This window comes from Neopsephotus bourkii, unplaced genomic scaffold (assembly GCF_033783945.1).
Source record: "Neopsephotus bourkii isolate Nb327-2 ecotype Australia unplaced genomic scaffold, CSIRO-AGI_Nbou_v1 NB_1598, whole genome shotgun sequence".
Classification (NCBI taxonomy): domain Eukaryota; kingdom Metazoa; phylum Chordata; class Aves; order Psittaciformes; family Psittacidae; genus Neopsephotus; species Neopsephotus bourkii.
The window spans coordinates 554,372-573,998 of NW_026902074.1; the positions used below are offsets into that span (position 1 = coordinate 554,372).

At 39.8% G+C, this 19,627-nt stretch overlaps 1 protein-coding gene across 6 annotated transcripts in view; it reads left to right on the forward strand.

Moving 5' to 3' along the window:
* Positions 1 to 1,539: 1,539 nt before the first annotated feature.
* The window catches only part of PDE5A (phosphodiesterase 5A), a 53,571-nt gene continuing 35,483 nt past the window's right edge, over positions 1,540 to 19,627 (forward strand). For 2 of the 6 annotated variants that reach the window (XM_061372125.1, XM_061372127.1), the window contains exons 1-3: positions 1,540 to 1,699; positions 14,168 to 14,750; positions 15,654 to 15,743. In XM_061372125.1, coding sequence (XP_061228109.1) covers positions 1,596 to 1,699; positions 14,168 to 14,750; positions 15,654 to 15,743 — 777 coding nt within the window. In that variant the 5' untranslated portion in view covers positions 1,540 to 1,595. The other 4 variants (XM_061372130.1, XM_061372126.1, XM_061372128.1 and 1 more) reach the window with 4 other exon arrangements.

A 19,627-nucleotide genomic window follows, 5' to 3' on the forward strand; every position in this document is an offset into this window, starting at 1 on the left:
TTTTGAACTGCTGCTTTGCCACTGAATCCACAGGAAGACAGTAATTTGCCTTGGCTTTACAGAGCCTTATCTGTAGGCTAAGTAATCGTGTGGCTGCCAGCCTCAACCGAGCACATGTGTCCGAAGCACATAATGCGATGGCAGCTGGCAGCGCTCAGCTTCCCCTCGTTTCTGTTCACTGGCCCCCCCTGGGCAGCTGTCCACAGTAGAGGCAGCTTCACCCAACACCACCCAGCATCTTGTGGCATGAAGTCCACAGATGCATGCTTCTCAACTAGCTTAGTATTTAATATTACATGTTTACAGTGCTTAGTACAATACCTGTTCTTGTGGGGCTTATTGGATGTTACTCAAGTATCAATGCTTATTTCAATTAGTGCTACTCCTAATTACATGAAATGAGGTGCTATGTATTCCAGCTGACTTAATTTCATTATTACCTTGAGACCATTCAAGGAATGACAGTACAGCAACAAAATTGCTAAGGTGTACAGGGATGGCTGCTCTATCTGAAGTGCACTGCCTTGCATGCACTGAAAGGGATTTAAGAGCAGCACAAAACATTTCATATAATATTTTCAGCTGATTACACAGAATAATTTTAAAGACCCTGTTTATCCCTTTCCCAAGAAACATGCTGCTATTTGTTATTCCTATCATACCTTCAAAGATACCGCATGTGATGACACAGGAAATCAAACATGTGCATCACTCTTTGTGCAAGGTCTTTTGTAAATGGAGATTCCAAATTATTATAAATGTTTGCACATGCATGTCTTAGAATGGAAATATAATACATTAAATTGATGCTCAGCACTAACCAAATTTCAATCCTTACTGCCTAATAGTAAAGAAAGTATGAGCTTATGAGTTGAGCATCCTCAAACTAGGCTGTGCTTATTAAATGTCCCAAACAGATCTAAAAGTCTCAGTGTAGGCATGAGGACTGAAAAGCCATGGCTTTATTACTCATAGCCTAGCCGAGGTCTGCCCGGAGTCATATATTGACACCCAACTGTGAAATACTCTATAGCGACATCCAATTTACCACTTTTTTGAAGGAGGCTGAAAAGAAAATTACTGTGAAATGGGGGCGGGAGAGAAAAACCTCCCTTTGCCAGACTGCGGGAGAACAATTTACTTTTTCACCGCTTTTTTTGCCCAGCCCCGTGAGGACCGCCTGGGCCAACCGCTCCCGGTCGGCTTCGGCGCACGAGAGCCGCGAGCCGCTCACCCACCGCCTTCCTCAGCCTCCCTCCCGCCTGACCTCGCCCGCCACCGTGCTGGGCACCGCCGGGGCAGGCTGGGCGGGGCCGGGGCGCGGCAGACCCCCAGGGCGCTGCGGGGCTGCGGCGGAGGTGGAGCGCCAGCAGGAGTCGGCTGTCCGCTGCGGGACAGGCCGGAGGTACGCTGAGGTGGTGCTGCCGGCTCGGCGCTGGGGCGGGACACCGGGCTTCCTGCTGGCCGCGCACCTGGGAGCGGAGTTGGGGCTCCGGCTGTCTCGGCCCGGCGGCATCGGCAGCAGGAGTAAGACTGAGACTGGGGGACATCGACCACAGCAGCGGCACCAGCGGCAGGAGGCGGCAGACCGGAGCATGGAGAGCATCTGCTCCCCCCCACCGGAGCAGGAAGCGGTGGAAGCGTGGCTGGACGATCACAGCGACTTCACCCGCTCTTACTTTGTTAGGAAAGCTACGAGGTAAGACCGGAACGGCAGTGGATAAAGGCAGATCCTTTCTTCCCAGCAAAAGGTCGCTCTTCCATTAATCTTAGGTGTCTACAAAGAAAATAAAGGAGAAAAAAAAAACTATTTCCCCCTCCCCCCCTCACCAAAAGAGCAAAAACTGAGGCCGAGCAGCAGCTCCAGCCGCCACTGGGAACATGCCGCTGTCTCCCGAGCTGGGCCGCCGTGGTGCTGCGAGCAGCACCAGCCCCAGCCCGGCCCTCGGGGGTCCGCGACGTCCCCTGCCCGGGGTTCGATTGATTTATTTTGCGGTCTCCGTGGTTTAAAACAGGCATAGCCAACTTCTTGCGAGTAGCGAGCAATACGTACTTCCCTGCCCCGCCAACTAAACAGAAGTATGTCGAAGCCTAGGTAACATCTCCTCTCTTCAGGACGGCGCACTGTGTCACTGCTCAGTAGTCTCTGAACAAAGCGCTACTCTTTCAAGAGCTCGGTCGCCCCGCGGCCTCGTCACCTTTCTTGACAGCTCGACGGCCGGCGGGAGGAGGGGCGGTGCGTTATCGCCACGAGAGCTGACGAGCCGGTTGCGGCCGCTCGTGCCGTACGGGGAGCACTGGAGAGCCGAGCTCTGCCCGAGAAGTGCGAGCACAGCAGCTGAGGGGAGGGGGTTCCTACAGCAGGGGACATCGTGCTGCATCCCGGCCCTGCACCGCGCTCCCCTTTCCTTCCTGCAGCCTTGGGGAAGGGCAGCAAGCGAGGGATCGCTGGCCCTGGGCGCGCGGGCAGAGGCAGAAGAGCAGTCTCCCCGGCAGAGGCAGAGTCCCCAGCAGGGGGCAGCCTCCCACTAGGGCAGAGGATCCCGTAAGGCAGAAGAGCAGTCTCCTATTAGGGGCAGAGGCTCCCCGGCAGGGAGTAGCGCGGTGCAGGCGGAGCTGCTGATCGGCGTTGGGCGGGAGGGTTTAAGGAGGGGGGAGAGGCTGCGCCGCGCCTGTCCTCGATGCTGGTTCTTTCAAAGAACTTAATGGAAAGACCTGGAGAGCTCTCCTGGGCTTTTCTCTCCTGGCTTGACATGTTGCCATTTGGAGATAAGGCGAGGTATTTGCTAACCGTTCTCACACTTCAGCAGTGGGACTTCAAGTTGAAATCGAGTAAATTCCGCTATTTTTAGAAGTGGAGTCAGGTTTCCATTTCAAATATTTTCCGATAAACAAAGCAGTGGCGATGCAGAGCACCGGCAGTCTGCAGCTCCCACGGTACATCTTAGCTGAGAGCTCTGGTTAGTAAGTCCTCTGGGTGGTTCCTCGCGCACGCTTCCCTCCTCTCTGCTTTGCTCTTCTGCTTCTGAGCCGCTGCCACCATCTGCTCACCGATGCTGGTTTCCTGCTGTCCCAGATCACTTAGCAGGGCTGGCTGGATGCATTCATAGCGGGGTTTTGCTGCTGCTTCTCTCTGCATGGGATGGGGTGGTAAGAAGAGAAATCCCCATTAATAATTGACTCGAGGCAAGCTTGAAAGCTTCAGGGATCACTTGCTTTCTTGTGACCATCTGTCATGCAGTCTCCTCTCTTTCTTAGGTTCATTTAACAGAAAAGTAATAAAGGTGCCATTTAAAATGTCTTTTAATGTTGGTGGTTTTTAAAGGCTGTGCATAGCTGTTGGATGCATAGATGTAAGTAGTTAATCTTGATCTTCTCCAGAACAGTAGGGCATGATGTGTAGTTGAAGGGTAGCTTATTTGCCCAGGAAACAGCGTGTTAGCAGCTTTGAGAAGTCCCATTTTATTAGTTCAGCCTGTAACACTTCCTTTGGAAACTGGAAGTAGCATTGAACAAATAGGAATGCTAATTAATAGTATGCGCTTTGTCAGATTTGTTTCCCCATGGACAGGTTTGGTTGTTTTTTTTTTCTTTTCTTGTTTTTCTTTCTTTCTTTTTTTTCCTCTTTTTTTTTTTTTTTTAATGCTGAGACAGTATGATGTTTGTGTGGGTCTGAAACAGGCAGTGGTCACAAATACAGATAGCAATGCTCTCAATTCTGCAGGAAAACTGTTGACTTTGAGTTCTTGCTTGGCCACAGTTCTAGGATGTTTTTGAAGTGATGAAACATTGCATTTGACTCAAAAGTCTCTTCTCTGCTGTCTTACATGGAATGGTTTGGGGTGGTTTTAGGATTTTTTTGTCCTTATGATATAAATAGAAAACTATAACTAGATTTTATCCACTAAATGCTGTAAAGCTGAGCAGTTTAAAGGAATTGATGTACTTTACAAAAGGTTTAATGTTCTATACTGTAGTGTTATTTAGAACATGAAAACATTTAATGTTAAATGCCCAAACACTTAATGCTGTGCTTTGTTTTAGTGGAATCTTTCTACAACGGCAATACATTGAACAAAGACTACGCTGTTAATGTTTTCTCACTTGGCATTATATTTACTCTGTCAAGTAAAGCAGAGTTTTTTGAACTAGTCTCATCTGTTTTCTAGTCTTAATTTACTGCTTCTCAGTTTTTATTTTGCTTCATAATATGCCAAAGTCGTCGTGGGTTCTAAAAGCAATAGACTAAAAGGAGAGTTAGTTTGGTACCTTTCAGAGCCCAGAGGCATATTCTACTGCATACTGCAAGGCACAATTGCAAATGGATAGTTTCTGTCTCTGTTTCTCAAATATTTATACACAGGAATAGGAAAAGATGACCAGTGCAAGCGTTTACTACAGAGTAATACAAGACCTTTCCACTGATAGTAATGAACTTTGAGTCAGAGCCTAATTTAGCAAGTATATGACAGGTGTTAATTTTTTTCTCTGCAACTAATTAATTCCCATAGTGTTTTATACAGTAGCTCTTTTGGTAATTCCCACAAAAGATGTTTTAATTAGGTGTCTAAATAATACTTATAAAAGAAATGCTTTGGGTGCTCTTATGCTGCAGATTTGTTTTCTTGGTTTTGTGTTGGTTTTGTGCTTTTTTTTTATTTTTTTTAAGTACAGGGGTCAGATTATGTCATACAGTCTTTGAATACTTCCATTTCTTCTAAGTGGAACCTCTTGTTCCATTTTGCATAGGTCAGTGATATTAGTATCAGTTTTCATGGTTTAGATAAAAATTGTATTTTCTGTCAAGGTGGCACTTCAAGAGAAAACATTTATTTTCCTTCACAATTAGCTATCGTTCTTAACTTGACAGCGATTAGAAAAATCCATATTCTGGATTCTTTGGGAGAAGGGTTGCAGGTTGTCTACTTGATTAATTTGTTTCTGCTTTCCTCCTCTCCCCTAAAATGTGTTGTAGAAGAAAAGTATATGCTCGTATTTTGATCCTGCAATGCCTTCAGTTTGATAGCATTTACAGGCGGGCCACATCAGTGCCTTCCTCAAGTCTTTGGTGTCTAAGTGAACTGACATATTCTGCAGTTTACCTATGGTGACTGACTTCTACCTGTACAACGCAAGGTTACAATCCTACAAGCATAGAATTCATGAGAATAGCTTTACATTGCTTCCTCCTTTAAGTAGAATAAACTGATCCCTTGAGTAGGAAGCAACAGAATCAGTTATTACTTTATTTTGTAGCAGGGGTACAAGTGAAATGCAGTGATAATATATCAATAGCTGTAATTCATTTGGTATTATTACAGTATGATCAAAGTACAGAAAAGCAAAGAGGAAGTATGTCACCAGCACATGCTGGTGACCAGCTGAATTTGGCTGACTGAGTGATAGTGTATGCTGGTTAACAAACCTGGCTGGAGAGTTTGGTACTGCACGCTTAGGGGTTCCAGTGTTTCTAAATACCTAGCTCCTACTAAATTTTAGCTATTTGTTTTCTTCCTTCTTTTTTCTTTTTCCTCAGCTCCTCTTGCTCTTTTTTTCCTCTTCCAAAGTTCTAGAATTGGCTATCATGGTCTGGCTTCCTGGAAAGCAGAAATGTTTTGAAGTAAAATGTTTCTTCCTTTAGATTGTATTTTATGTTTACCCAACTGTTATATGGCTCTTTGTAGCTGCTGCTACAAATATAATTGTTTCAACTAGACATTATAAAGGCATGATTATTTTTTTTGTGACAAAGTTGCACTGCATTTATGGCTGAATCAACATTCTTTTGGTTTTCCTGAGGTTTTATCTTTTAATGTTTCTTTCAGAAAAACAATCCATGCATTGTCATGTTCAAACATAATACTTGTTTTCAACCCTCATGGAATACTTCTGCATTTCTAACATCTTGTTTGTCCCTACTCTTAAAAATACAGGAGTGAGTCTCTGTTGGTGCTCTTTGAGATCAGAAGCAGCAGACTGCCAAAATAGCCGAAGTTCTCCCCTCAATTACTGGCAACTGCAGTTGCAGTTTTTGTTTGGTTTCCTAAATGTATGAATGCCATGATAGATATAAATTTTTCATCTAGGTCTTGTATGCCTTTCACTGGAAGTAAGATTACTTCATTATAAATACATCTTGGCATATTAGCAGGGTTAGGAAATATTTACAAATGAATGAAGGCGGGTTTGTATTTGGAAAAAGAAAAGTCCTTACCAGCATGGTACTTCATTGTGCTTAATTTAGGATTCCAGAAGTGGCATTTACTGGAAAACTGTACTTTCCTGGAATTCAGAGATTGCACAACTTGAATATATCAGTTACATTTATTACTTTGGAAAAACTCAAGTACAGTTGTTTGGGTTTATTTTCTTAATGATGGCAGGTGGACAAACAGTTTGTAATGTGCTGTCTAGAGTACTAAATTATTTAGGATGTTTGCATTCTAATCTCCGTGTCTAGAGGTCTTTTAAAAAAGGTATTTCATTTTGAGCCAGCTATTTGAAGTTCAACCTCATAAATATTATATCATATGCATTATGTTATTGTTTTGTTTGGTAATATACATGCACTTAGTTTTTTTCTAATTGAAAGAAAATTAATTTTTGGAGTTAAGTGTATGAAAAGTTGGAATTTCAAATTTTTCAGAAAAGACCTATTGAAGATTTTCTGCATTGAAATGTGCTTTGGCCTGTATTTTTCCTTCAAGAGATACTGCTGACATAAAAATAACGATCCTAAAAATAGACAAGTATGAGCCATATTCATTCCTAGCATGACCTTAGTAAGTAGGCAGTGGGTTTTAAACTTCTGTGATTGAAGGACCACTAACAGTTTTCTAGTAGAGGCACAGAATCTTATGCAAATTGTTCAAACATGCTGAAAGGGGTCTTGCTTTTCTAAGTTATCCTGAGCAAACCATGTACAAGAAGACTGCAGACCACTGATTTTTTTCAACCATGGCTTGAAAACCATATGAAGTAGTGGTGTTAATGCAGGGATCAGAGTATTTTCTCTCACTTACTTGGTTTTATTAGATACTTACAGAGCTTTTCCAAGAATGAAGTACAGAAAAAAATTGATTTCTATGAAATCCTGGAAAGTTTTCTTGTTGGTTTAGCCATCTCCATAATTGTACCACTTATGAATAAGGTGTCTGTATCTCTACGCCTTTCTTGAAGAGCGTGCAGCAAGCTCACTGCCCTGGACTTCAAGCAAGCAGACTTTGGCCTTTTCAGGAACCTGCTTATTAAGGTTCCGTGGGATATAGCCCTAGAGGGCAGGGGGGCCCAAGACTCTTGGTTGATACTCAAGGATCACCTGCTACAAGCTCAGGAGTGCAGCAGGATGGCCAGGCTACCTCCTTGGATAGATAAGGAGCTGCTGAGGAAAATTCAAATGAAAATGAGGTTTATAAAAAGTGGAAGCAAGGACAGGTGGCCTGGGAAGAATACAGGGATGTTGTCCGGGAAGCTAGGGACCAGGTTAGGAAAGCTAAGGCCCAGTTAGAATTAAACTTGGCTAGGGATATTAAGGATAACAGGAAGCGATTCTACAGGTACATAGCAAATAAAAAACAGACTAGGGAGAACATAGGCCCCCTCAGGAAGCTCTCGGGAGAACTAGCTACACAGGATTTGGAGAAGGCTGAGGTTCTGAATGATTTCTTTATCTTGGTCTTCACTGGCAAAGGCTCTGACTGCACCACCCAAGTCTTGGAAGGCAGGCGCAGAGACTATGAGAATGAAGACCTTGGGCCCACTGTAGGAGAGGATCTGGTTCGAGACCATCTTAACAACCTGAACATGCACAAGTCCATGTTTTAGAATTTGACCCCAAGAATTTATTCTGTCTTTATAGTGTGAGTAGAAAGTCCCTTATATGGAGGAAAGCTTTTTTTGTGAAAAGCTAAACTTGCAGTTTGGTTGTTAAAGAAAACTTGAAAATAACGAAGAATAGCCTGTTAGTAGTAGTCCTCCATTTCAACTACTTTTGCTTCAAATAATAAAGGAACCTCTGCCTCCTATTTAAAAAAAATAATGTGAGCATTCAGACAAGATTTACATCGTTTCATAGTTCTAAAACGTTGTATTTCACTCTTTCACTAGCGTGGTTGGAGTCAAGAATTAGAGTTCTTAATTTAGATTTGCATTCAAACAGAAGTCAGTCAGGCCACTTAAAATGTTTAAAGTTAAATGTATGCTTATATATTTGACTGCATTGTGCAAAAATTGACACAGACTTTAACTTACACTTTGTCTTTAAAAACTTTGTCTACCACTGTTAGCAATAGCATGTCTAGTAACTACAATTGGAAAGGTTTTAAGGAAAACCAACTGTTGACTTTGTCAATCTACTTCTTTAGTTAACTTGAAAACACTTCTTTTACAGTCAGTTTACTGTTCCCATCTATTGAGGCCTTACACAGTTTATTTAAATGTTTCCATGGCATTCCACTTAAAACATGATAGTGGAATAGGATGTACTGGCAAGAAAATGGGAAGGCAAGTATAATGTTCAAGTGACACTGACTTTCAAACTCTTTTGTTAAAACTGAATGTTTTTGAGCTGTTGTTAATGCTTCAAATAATTTCTATGTCAAGATGCGTGAAAGAAATTTAAAGATATCTAGTGGTTATTTTAAGGAAAGCAACTAAGAAAATAATCTGAGCTTAAAATATTGTTGATTTTGGCATTGACAGGGTTAGGCCACAGGAATTCAGATATTTGAAAGTGAGTGTTTTCTAGTAGGCAAGTTTGTATTCAATCCATCTTCTGAAGTGTGTCTTCGGTAGCTGCTGGTTTGCATGACAAATTAGCAAACAGGCCACAAAACTGCTGAAAGGTTGCACATTGTATATATAAAAGACTTCTGAGCAACAGAGAAAATGGGGAACTATTTGTTATTTCACTGGAAGCTACTCATTACTCACTACTTTTATGGTACAGTCATTATTATGCATTCTTTGTGCAAGATAAGTAAGACGCAGTGTACTGTCATTGCTGCATCTCATTGTTACTTTTTTTACCGTTTTTGTATTTTCTCCAAAGATAACCACATACCTGCTATGGGTTCACATTGCGGTTGTCTTACATATGTAAGTTATATGTGAGAACAATATGATTATAATCTGGCTGTTACTTTTTAAGCATCTGTACTGGTTTTTGTTTGGATTTTTTTGCAAAGGTATGCTGTGTGTTTTCAAGATAATCACAATGAAGCAAAGGTGGGTACAATAAATTATTTAATATTCCCAGTGTATGAGTAGAATAATAATTAACGTCATGTCAGCATGGTTTGATACATACAGCAGAGGAAATAAAGCAAGATTCTCATCAAGTCGCAGACCTGAAGACTTCAGGTCTACTTGTGCTGTTCTGTGTGACTTGGCTCAAGCCATGTTGCTTCTTTGTGCCTGTGTTTTTTCACCTAGTGATCTTCTATTTTTGTTGCCTATTCATACTGAAAAATTCCTGCTTTAGGGACAGGTCTACTTTCTGTACAGTGTAACCTGTCAGGGCCAAAGAGCCTTAATTCCTCTGAAGTTTCTGAGCTCTCATGGAGTGCAGATAATGTGCATATATATACAAGTGTGTATGTATACAAGCATAATAGAGGGGAGGATCCCACTTTTTTTTTTCTTTAAATGTTGTACCTGACATTGTATTTTCATCCCATTCTCATCCCTATCTCTTCAGAATTTCTTTCCAATTTTGGGATGTGCTGATGAGGTCACCAGCCAAATTCAGCAGTCACTATTGTCATGCTCTTTTGAAATTTTATAGGGTGTTTTATACAGGAAAGACTAGATTTAGCTGATGGTAATGACTAAAAAATGGTTACTTCATATGCAGTTCTTTCTGTTTATGAACTCTGGGATAAATTACAGTTTTCTCTAGCGGAGGCTCACACTGCAGTAAAGGTTCATAGTACAGTACAGGATGCATGCAGCTCATCAGGAGTGGATGCTGATGCCTCAACATGCAACACCTCAACATGCAGCAATTGCTGTGCTGGGATGGAGATGCTGCATTGGTTTTAACTATCTATGTAGATCACAGTGGATCAGTATCTGCTCATGTTTAATACACTCCTGAAATTTCTAAACTTTGTTCTACAGTAAGCATCTTGTTCTTACAATCAGCTCTTGATGATCTCAGTGCCTGAGGACTATTTATATGAATAGAATAGTCCCACGTGTTTGTTTCTTCCTGCAGTCTTTTAAAAATAATGTCTTAATTAAGCATACATAGTGCTTGTTACTCATATCCAGTAACCTCACTTGTGGTTCAGTATGTGTCTGGTATGTATCTGTCAAGTTAATTCTGCACTGAGAAAGTAGTTGTGTTGGTAACAATACTTGTCATGCATTATTAAATAGGATTGAGTATCAACAAGCAAATGTATGTCAAGTCCTTGTCTGATGGATTTTAAATAGTTTGAATACATGAGTTAGTGTGAAATGCTAGTTTTTCTATCTGCACGTATGTAAAGCGAGCTAAATAGTTTCTTTGTTAGAAGTGGCATTCAGTAAAGGACAGTGAACACTGTTCTTATTTCTGATGAATTTGAATGGCTTTCCTGTTGCTCAAATAAAAATGCCTAAATGCTTGGAAGTTGAAAACCATGCATTAAACAGTATAGTTAAGAATTATTTGTTGTTAACCTTTTTGAGAATTGCCCTCTATGTTGGCAAGTTATTGGACTATCATCTAAGAGACGTTAAAGGGGACAGGAATATGTTACTCAGAATTATGCAGCTCCACATATAGTTCTGTTCAGCGTCAAAAGTGCTTCATAAATAGTGCAGATACCTAACAAGTATTCAGTTCTTATGAAAGAAATGTAATTACTTTCATGTAAATGATTTTACAGTTATGTTCCACATCCTTCAATACCCTCCATAAAATAGAGAAATTAATGTTTATTTTCCATAGTAAATTCAACGTGAAAGAAAGCTAGGTTAAATGGTAGCATTGTATATTATCCTTTCATCATGTGGAAATAAACAGTCGTTCAGATTGCTCTGCAAGTAGCTGTCACTCCACAATAGTACAGGTTCACCCACGTGCATTTTCAAACATGCTTAGACAAAGTACACAGCTTCCTATGCCTACTCACTTGGAGTTTTAAGAATGCTCACCATCGATATCAGGATATTACATTTACTTTTAAATCTTGTTGTACATTAATGCCAGTCCTTGATGTTGAGAAAAAAATCAAGTCAGCAGACACACTCATAGAACTGGGTCAAGTCACAAGCCTTTTACAGCTAGTAATTATTCTCGATCTACTTTCTGGTGTCTGAGGCTTCAAACACACCCAGTTCCCATTTTCAGGTTCTTTTCTGGGGCCTTTATGCCAAATTTTGTGTAGAAAAGGCTAAGATCTCCAGGTAATTGCTTTTCTTAAGAGGAGGGTAAAACAAAAAGAAACTACATACAACACAAACATAGCACATATGAGGACAAAAAGTATCAGCACTAATTTTAGAGGTTGCACTGTGTTTACTTATAAACTTCTGCATTTTAAGCTTTTTATTTTTCTTAATGATACTTTTGGTCATTTTCATCACAAATTTTGATTCTGCTTTCTCAGTTTAATAAATGAAAATCCCAAAGATTATCAAATCCTAGCTTCTTTGACTGTCATTGAAACAGCTTTTGCAAATGGGATATTGCCCTACGTAAACTGTGTATTTCAGTAATACATGGTCACACACTCCACATTTAATATTTATCCTGTTTAAGTACTATAAAGTAAACTTGTTAAAGTCAAAGTTAAATAACATATAATTGTTCTTTATGCTTTTTTATGGTGCAGAACATTTGGATGAGGTAGCTCCATGAAAAATATGTATTCCTACTGTAATAAGGAAGGATCATTGGTAGGTTTTATTAATATACTTAAAAATCAGAGCTTCCTTTTAAAATAAGTAGCTAAGCAATGAACCAAAACGCTTTCCAGAATAACAATGGAATTCATTGTGTTCTCTGGCACCATGTTTCCAGTAACAGGACATGCTTTAGATTGCTGGAAAATTTATAATAGATGCTGATTGAGGTACATTATTGCTACAGCTAGCACTGCTCCAGGAGCTTCATGGAAAATGTGAAAGCATGAGATGAAATCCTAGCTCTGCAGTGGGCAAAGCTCCCACCACGTTAATTGTATATAACTTTTCATTCAGTGGTTTTGGACTCATCAGAAGATCCACAAATGTCTTATGTGAACACACTGACCAGTCAGCCTTGAAGTTCACCCGGGCTATAAAAGATACTGTGTACATAAGGTTTTGCATGATCGGGACCACAATGTGCAGAGAGAAGCCAAAATAAAGAATAGGCTGTCATCCATTTATTTGGAGTTGCACTTGTGTGAATAAGAGTAGAATTTGGTTTTGTAGTGCTACGCTTACTGATACTTACCTCAGTCAGACTTCTTGAGGGGAAAAAATTACCAGGTAGCTAGCACTGAAGTGGAATGGGTGCAGTAACATGACTTCCCTTTGTCCAGGTGCTCCTGGGTAACTCACGTGATTTCTCAAATCAGTTCAGTTTCTCGTAGCATATTTGCCTATAGTTGAGATCTCCAAATGATACATGCTTGCAAAATCTGAACAACTCTTTCAAACCTTCCTAATAGGAGACAAGAAAGTTTCCTGTTGTGGATTGCATGCTAATAAAATTATATTGATGTACTTTAGATCTTAATTGATTACTTTACTTTGAATTTAATGGTTAATTACTTGTATTATTGCATTCTAGAACATAGATGGAGCTGTTCTGTAAGGAAAAAAAGCCTATGTACAGTGCTTTTCATACTGAACATATGTTGATGCATGTAACTGATCAGTAGCTGACTAACCTGACTAATTTCCATGGTTTCATGCAGCTTCACTCTTGAAATTCCTGTGGTCAGCTGAGCAAATAAAAAATATACCAAATTTAAAACATGGCCACCATAAAGTTTTCCAAATTATAAGACTTTTAATACGATTTTTGCTGTTCATAGGCCCATACATTATGTAATTCAGAAAACAAACATTTCTTCTGAGAGTTGGTTGGTTGCTCTGACAAATCCTTGACAACGAGTAAATGAAATAAAAAGCCCTTTATTAAACAAACAAACAAAACCGAAGAAAACAAAAACCATCACCACCAAAACAAAACTATCCAAAAAACAACCCCCAAACAAACAAAAAAAACCCCAACAGATTTTTGACAAGAAAATATTATGGTGATAAGAAAAAAGTGTACTCATGTTATTGATGAGATGTGCTTATGAATAATTCAACATATGCTGTACTTGGTTATTATGATGAGCATACTATTAGGGTTGGCATTCTAGTGCTAAGTTAATTTAAGAAATACTAGGGTTTAGTTAAAAACTAAAGTTCAGTGTCAAACTCTTCAAAAGTGTAATTTTGTGGGTACTCAGTATTTTGGGTTGAGTGAGGCATGAGTTCCATCTGCAAGGAAAGCAAAGAGGAGAGATGCATGAAAACAGCCTGTCTTTTCATTATTTTGAGGGGGGGTGAATTAGAAATATTCATATTCCTGCCTGACAGTTTTCAAGCAAAACTTTGTGCTTTGAGTCAAACCAGCATTTTTCATTAACCCTGAGAAAGCAGAGGAAGTTAACATAAAAATAGTGTATAGGTGATATAAAAATAGCAGGGGCTGCAGGTGATTTGACAGAGACAATTAAGGTTCAAAATTGACTTTTTAAAAGTTAGGAATGGCCTAGAAAACCAGAATTAAACCAGCAAGTTTTGTCTTCTTATAAATATATATTCATTGTACACAGAAATCCAAATCTTAGCAATGGTATGGACCAGAACTTTTCAAGTGCAAAATCACAGTGTAAACTTCCAATGTATATCCTGACAGCCACAGTGTAAGGAGTCTTCCTCTGCCTGTTCAGCTGTTTCCTTTAGGCAGAAATAACTTCCTTTTTATGGGGCATAAGCCATTACCGCTTAATCTAGGCTAAGTGCTGTGTAAAGTATGACAATATTGATATAGGGGAACACTAAAGGTGCACTCATGTCCACTGTATGAAAAGGTCTAAAATTACTATCTTTGCAGTGTCCTCTTCAAATACATATTAGTCCCTGAGTACTTTTAACTTGCATCATTCACTATGTTTTTATTTTCGTTTTACAGAGAAATGGTTAATGTATGGTTTGCTGAAAGAGTTCACACCATCCCAACCTGCAAGGAAGGAACCAAGTCCCAGAGTGAATTCTGTGCTTGTCACCAGCCTGTCTGTGCTGAGACCACCAATCCTGGGGCCCCAGTGAGGAAAATATCTGCTTCTGAATTTGACAGACCCTTAAGGCCGATTTTTGTCAAGGACTCAGTAGGAGCAGTGACTTTCCTCTCTGGCTCTGAAAAGAAAGAACAGATGCCTCTGCAATCTCCAAGAATTGAGACCAGTGCAGGGGATCAGTGCTCAAGATTATTAGAACTTGTGAAAGATATTTCTAGTCACTTAGATGTCACAGCGCTGTGCCATAAAATTTTCCTACATATTCATGAGCTTATAGCAGCTGATCGCTATTCCCTCTTCTTGGTCTGTGAGGACAGCTCTAATGAGAAGTTTCTTGTAAGCCGACTGTTTGATGTGGCAGAAGGCTCTACCCTGGAAGAAGCTTCCAACAGCTGCATTCGTCTGGATTGGAACAAGGGCATTGTTGGGCATGTGGCAGCTATAGGCCAACCTCTGAACATCAAGAATGCCTATGAGGTAAACCAAGAAAATTTATCTTGAACAATTCTTGAAAAAAGAAAAAGCCATATTATCAGCTGTTGTGATATTGCCATTTTAGTACATGTATTTGGAGTTATAGTGACTTAAACCAGTCAAGATGCAAGCCTGATACCATGCTTTTGGTTAGAATGTGTGTATAATAGATACATGTTTATACAGAAATATGTAGCTATGAATAGCTAACATCAAAATAAATTATATAAGTTTGACATTCCCAGTCAGATATCAGCCCCATTTGAACCTGCTAAATGCACACCAGTATTTGCATTTTTATCTTTGGACAAAGATTTGAATTGGGTCCATCATGCTCAACTTGAAATTATTCACCAGAGACAGAACAGCAGCTTTAAAAACAGTCTGGTTTATTTTATTATTAAAACAAAAAAAAAAAAATCTGAATTTTATAACAATTTTCCACTAAAAAAATGAAACAAGCGCTCTCTGGTAAAAGGAAAAACACTAACCACCTTCATGAAACCTTGTTCCTTTATGGACTTATGTATTTCAGTGTATTTCTGTAATTTATTTTTTGATTATAAAAGCTATACCAGGGATGTTTAGTCCATGTATGCATTTACTATGGCTTGAAAAAGGCTCCTCCTAGGGTTTGAGTGTTTTGGAGTTTTTTTTCGAGTTCTTTCTGGCTGTTACATTTATCCACAGGAAATCATGTTCTACATACATGCTTTTTTGTTGTTGTTTTAACACACTGATAGTAACAACTTTATATAATTATTGGCTAGTAAGGGAACCTTTGTTATCCTGGGTAACATTTACGTCAAATATTGTACTTTTCTTAACCTTTAAACTAGGAAAGAATAAGACCTGGTCTATAGGCAAGTAGTCAAATAATACTTTTTTTTCTTTTTCTTGTACCAGGATCCAAGATTCAATGCAGAAGTTGACCAGATCACAGGGTATAAGACTCAGAGTATTCTCTGTATGCCAATAAAGAATCATAGGGAAGAGGTAAGTTGCAGTATTAAGATTACTTCGTATAGTACTGTTTTCAGATATGCTTTAAACTTCTGTTAGCTGGCAGCCATTATCTTACAGTATAAAACCATCTCTTTTCTTTTTTTAAAAAAGGCTGTTTATGTTTGCTTGGAATTTAAAAATATCATATCTAGTTTCAGTAATAATAAGCTAAAGGGAATTGTCAAGAAGAGTTTAATCCCAAATACAGAAGTAGAAGATGTGTATTTAACTCTAGATGTGCTGTTCCTGGTTCCTGTACCAAGCATCTGTCATCATTAAAGCTCTCTGCATACTTATTGGTCTATCTCAGTGCATTCTCAGATTGCAATTAAGAGTTACTGCACTTCAGCTTAGCTTGTATCTACGTTATTTCTTTAGAGAACACAAATTGGGTTTTACCATTGTCTAAGAGGCTGGGTTTTACATTCTATAAATTTATCACTTATGAGCTAAGAAACATGTTAAGTGCTTAGCATCAGGCATTGGAAAACATATGGTATCAATGTGATTCAGAAAATTCATCCACAAGTAATGTAACTTGTATCACTCTTAATTTAAAACAATGTGAATCTGATCATTGAACACTTGTAGGTATTTCCCATCCATGCTACTTCTTATGGAAGTTCTCTCTTTCTGTCTGATATACTGTAGGGAGAATTCTTATTATCATAGAATCACAGAATAGTTAGGGTTGGAAAGGACCCTAAGATCATCTAATTCCAACCCCCCCGCCATGGGCAGGGACACCTTGCACTGAAGCATGACACCCAAGACTCCATCCAACCTGGCCTTGAACACCACCAGGGATGGAACATTCACAGCTGCTTTGGGCAACCCATTCCAGTGCCTCACCACACTTACAGTAAAGAACTTCTTCCTTGTATCTAACCTGAACTTTTAAGTTTTAACCCATCACCCCTTGTCCTGTTGCTCCAGTCCCTGATGAAGAGTCCCTCCCCAGCAGCCTTGTAGGTCCCCTTCAGATACCAGAAGGCTGCTATGAGGTCTTCACACAGCCTTCTCTTCTTCAGGCTGAACAGCCACAACTTTCTCAGCCTGTCTTCATACGGGAGGTGTTCCAGTCCCCTGATCATCCTCGTGGCCCTCCTCTGGACTTGTTCAAATAGTTCCATGTCCTTTTTGTGTTGAGGACACCAGAACTGCACACCATACTCCAAGTGAGGTCTCTCAAGAGCAGAGTAGAGGGGCAGGATCACCTCCCTCGACCTGCTGGTCACGCTCCTTTTGATGCAGCCCAGGATACGGTTGGCTTTCTGACCTGCCAGCACACACTGCCAGCTCAGGTTAAGTTTCTCATCAACCAACACCCCCAGGTACTTCTCTGCAGGGCTGCTCTGAATCTCTTCTTTGCCCAACCTGAAGCTGTGCCTGGGGTTGCCCAGACCCAACTGTCGGACCTTGCACTTTGCTTGGTTGAAATTCATGAGGTCCTTATTAAGGACTAATGATGCCTTCTTGCACTGTATTTGACTAGTGAAATCAGTATAGTCAATGAAAGCCAGTGAATGGAAAAAAGTAAGGTCCACTGTTTCACTTAGGGGTCCTAAATGTAGTAGCCTTCAGCCACATCACTAGTTCTTAGAATGCTCACAAAGTGTAAGGTGCTCTGTAGGGTGTGTCAGAGCTTTAAGATGGACAGTTTCTTTACTGTAATTCCTTTATTTTTTTTCAGAGTACTTATAGTTTGTGTCCAGAAAGCTCAAACTCCAAAAAGAAATGCTGTCAAGATTGGTTTGAAGACATCATACTTTCTTTTTCTTGCTCTTCCATCTTTCACTTTTCTTGTGGAATGTGTCACCTTGACTCTGACTGCACTGATCATTTTTTTCATTAAATAAATGGATTAAACTCTTGATTTAACTTGTCTGTTGAATTAAGATTCTAGCTGACCCAGATGATCAGCCAGAACTTTCTTTTTTCACCTACTGCTAATTTTGGTTTAAAATATTTTTTTCAGTTCTTCCAAGGACAGCACTTGATCCTCTCCTGCTTAAAGAACTTCACCTTTCTAACTGGCAGCAGCCAGTGCTGGCCCTGGGCCAGCTGATGAGCAAAGCAGATGTTGTGTGTAGAGCTACTGGGGACCAGTGATGAATGTCAAGCTGACGCAAGGCTTTAAATTTCACCTATTCCATCATGTTTACTTTCTGTTTAAAAAAAAATGCTATTCTGTATGTAATTTGGATCGGGAATGAATGACAAGATCCTGCTAGCCAGGCAGTGTGAAAGTAGTTACTTCTCACTGGATCATGCTGGTAGGTGTGGAAAGGAGTAAGAGCTGTACTATATTGGTCCAATGCACCATGACTTACAGGCTGAACAAACCTGCAATTGGCCATATCTTTAGCTAGCTTTCTAACTCCTAAGTGCTTCAGCAAGTGGAAATGAAGCAGGATTTGGTTTACTTTGAAATGTTCAGCCAACCCTCAGTTTGAGGAGCATGTTACACTCCACTCATAGGCAGTAATCTGAAGGGGGTAAATTATAATATTTCTTATAGGAAAGGATGGCACTTTTAAATTTTTTTCTGATTTTAAAATTTCTACCAGAAGGTTTTTTCCTCCCTCTCACACCATAACAAATAGCTGATATGTTTCTGGAGAGATGTGGGAGTCAGTCAATCAGTCCTTAATTTGCTATGTGCATTCTGCTGCTTTTTCTGTTTAAACCTCCTCTCTCCTCCCACCCTCCCCACCTCTCCCAAGAAGATGCAAAACCAAACTGGCTCCTCCCCGTTAAAAAATAAGATAAAATAAAATAAAAAAGATTTAAAAATCTTCAAAGCCCCTCTAGTAATGCTGAGTCTAGTAAGTGCTGCCTTAGCCCAAGAAGTCAGCAACAACAGTCAAAAGATGATTCGGGAAGACTTCAAAAAATAAACACTGAGAAAGAGAAGCAACTGGGGTTTTGTGTGTATGTGTTTAGTATTAATATGATTTCTGTTTTAAACAGAAGAATAATTGAAAGGAAGAAAATCTCATGCTGATTATTAAATCCTCTGGGCCTGCTAAAGTATGGAGGTTTTTCCAGTAGATGGTTTTCACATTTGCCTGTATTTCCGTGAGGCATGTGGGAAACTGAAGTCTTACTTAACAGCTAGTAAGAAATTCCATAGGTAAAAAGAAGAAAACAGTTTGATTCACAGAAGAACTCATAAAAAGGACCCAGGAACTAGCATCAGTGAGAAAAAAACAGTGCAATAAGAGGACTTTAACTCCACACAGATGTGCATGAAGAATGGAATTATGTTCACTTAATAGTAAAGAGCTTTTCTTAATCCCCTAATCAACCTATTCTTGCTGACAGAAATTCCACAGACACATTGCATTTCAGATGCAGAAAATTCTGCTGGTTATGTTCTTTAAGATCAGATCATAGAGGCTTGCACAGTTTCAGCTTTATAAAGAGTTCTCATTTTCCCATGAAAAATTACAAATGCAAAGTGACTGAGCTTTGCATCTCACTTTGGGGCCTTTGAACAGACTCCTGATATCTGTAAACCCCTCCTACACAATCTCTAATAACTAAACAAATTCTTTCAATTCCATCATATGGATTGAAAGGATTATCAGGTGATGTTTTCTGGCATGCAAGGCTGCATCATTTTCTGGTTATCACTGTTGAAGAAAACAAGGAGGAAGAATGGGCTTGGGTAACCTGAATTGTATTCTACGTAACAATTAAAACGTAATGGTTCTAAGTCAAATAATTTGATCATCTGTTCCTGTATTCACATTTGTCATAAAGTGAATTGAAGCCATAGCAAAGACTGCATTTTGATCCTTGAAGGTTTTCTCTTCTGGTGATTCTTCCGTAAGAGCAGGTATATATTTATCTAGACATCAGTATGTAAG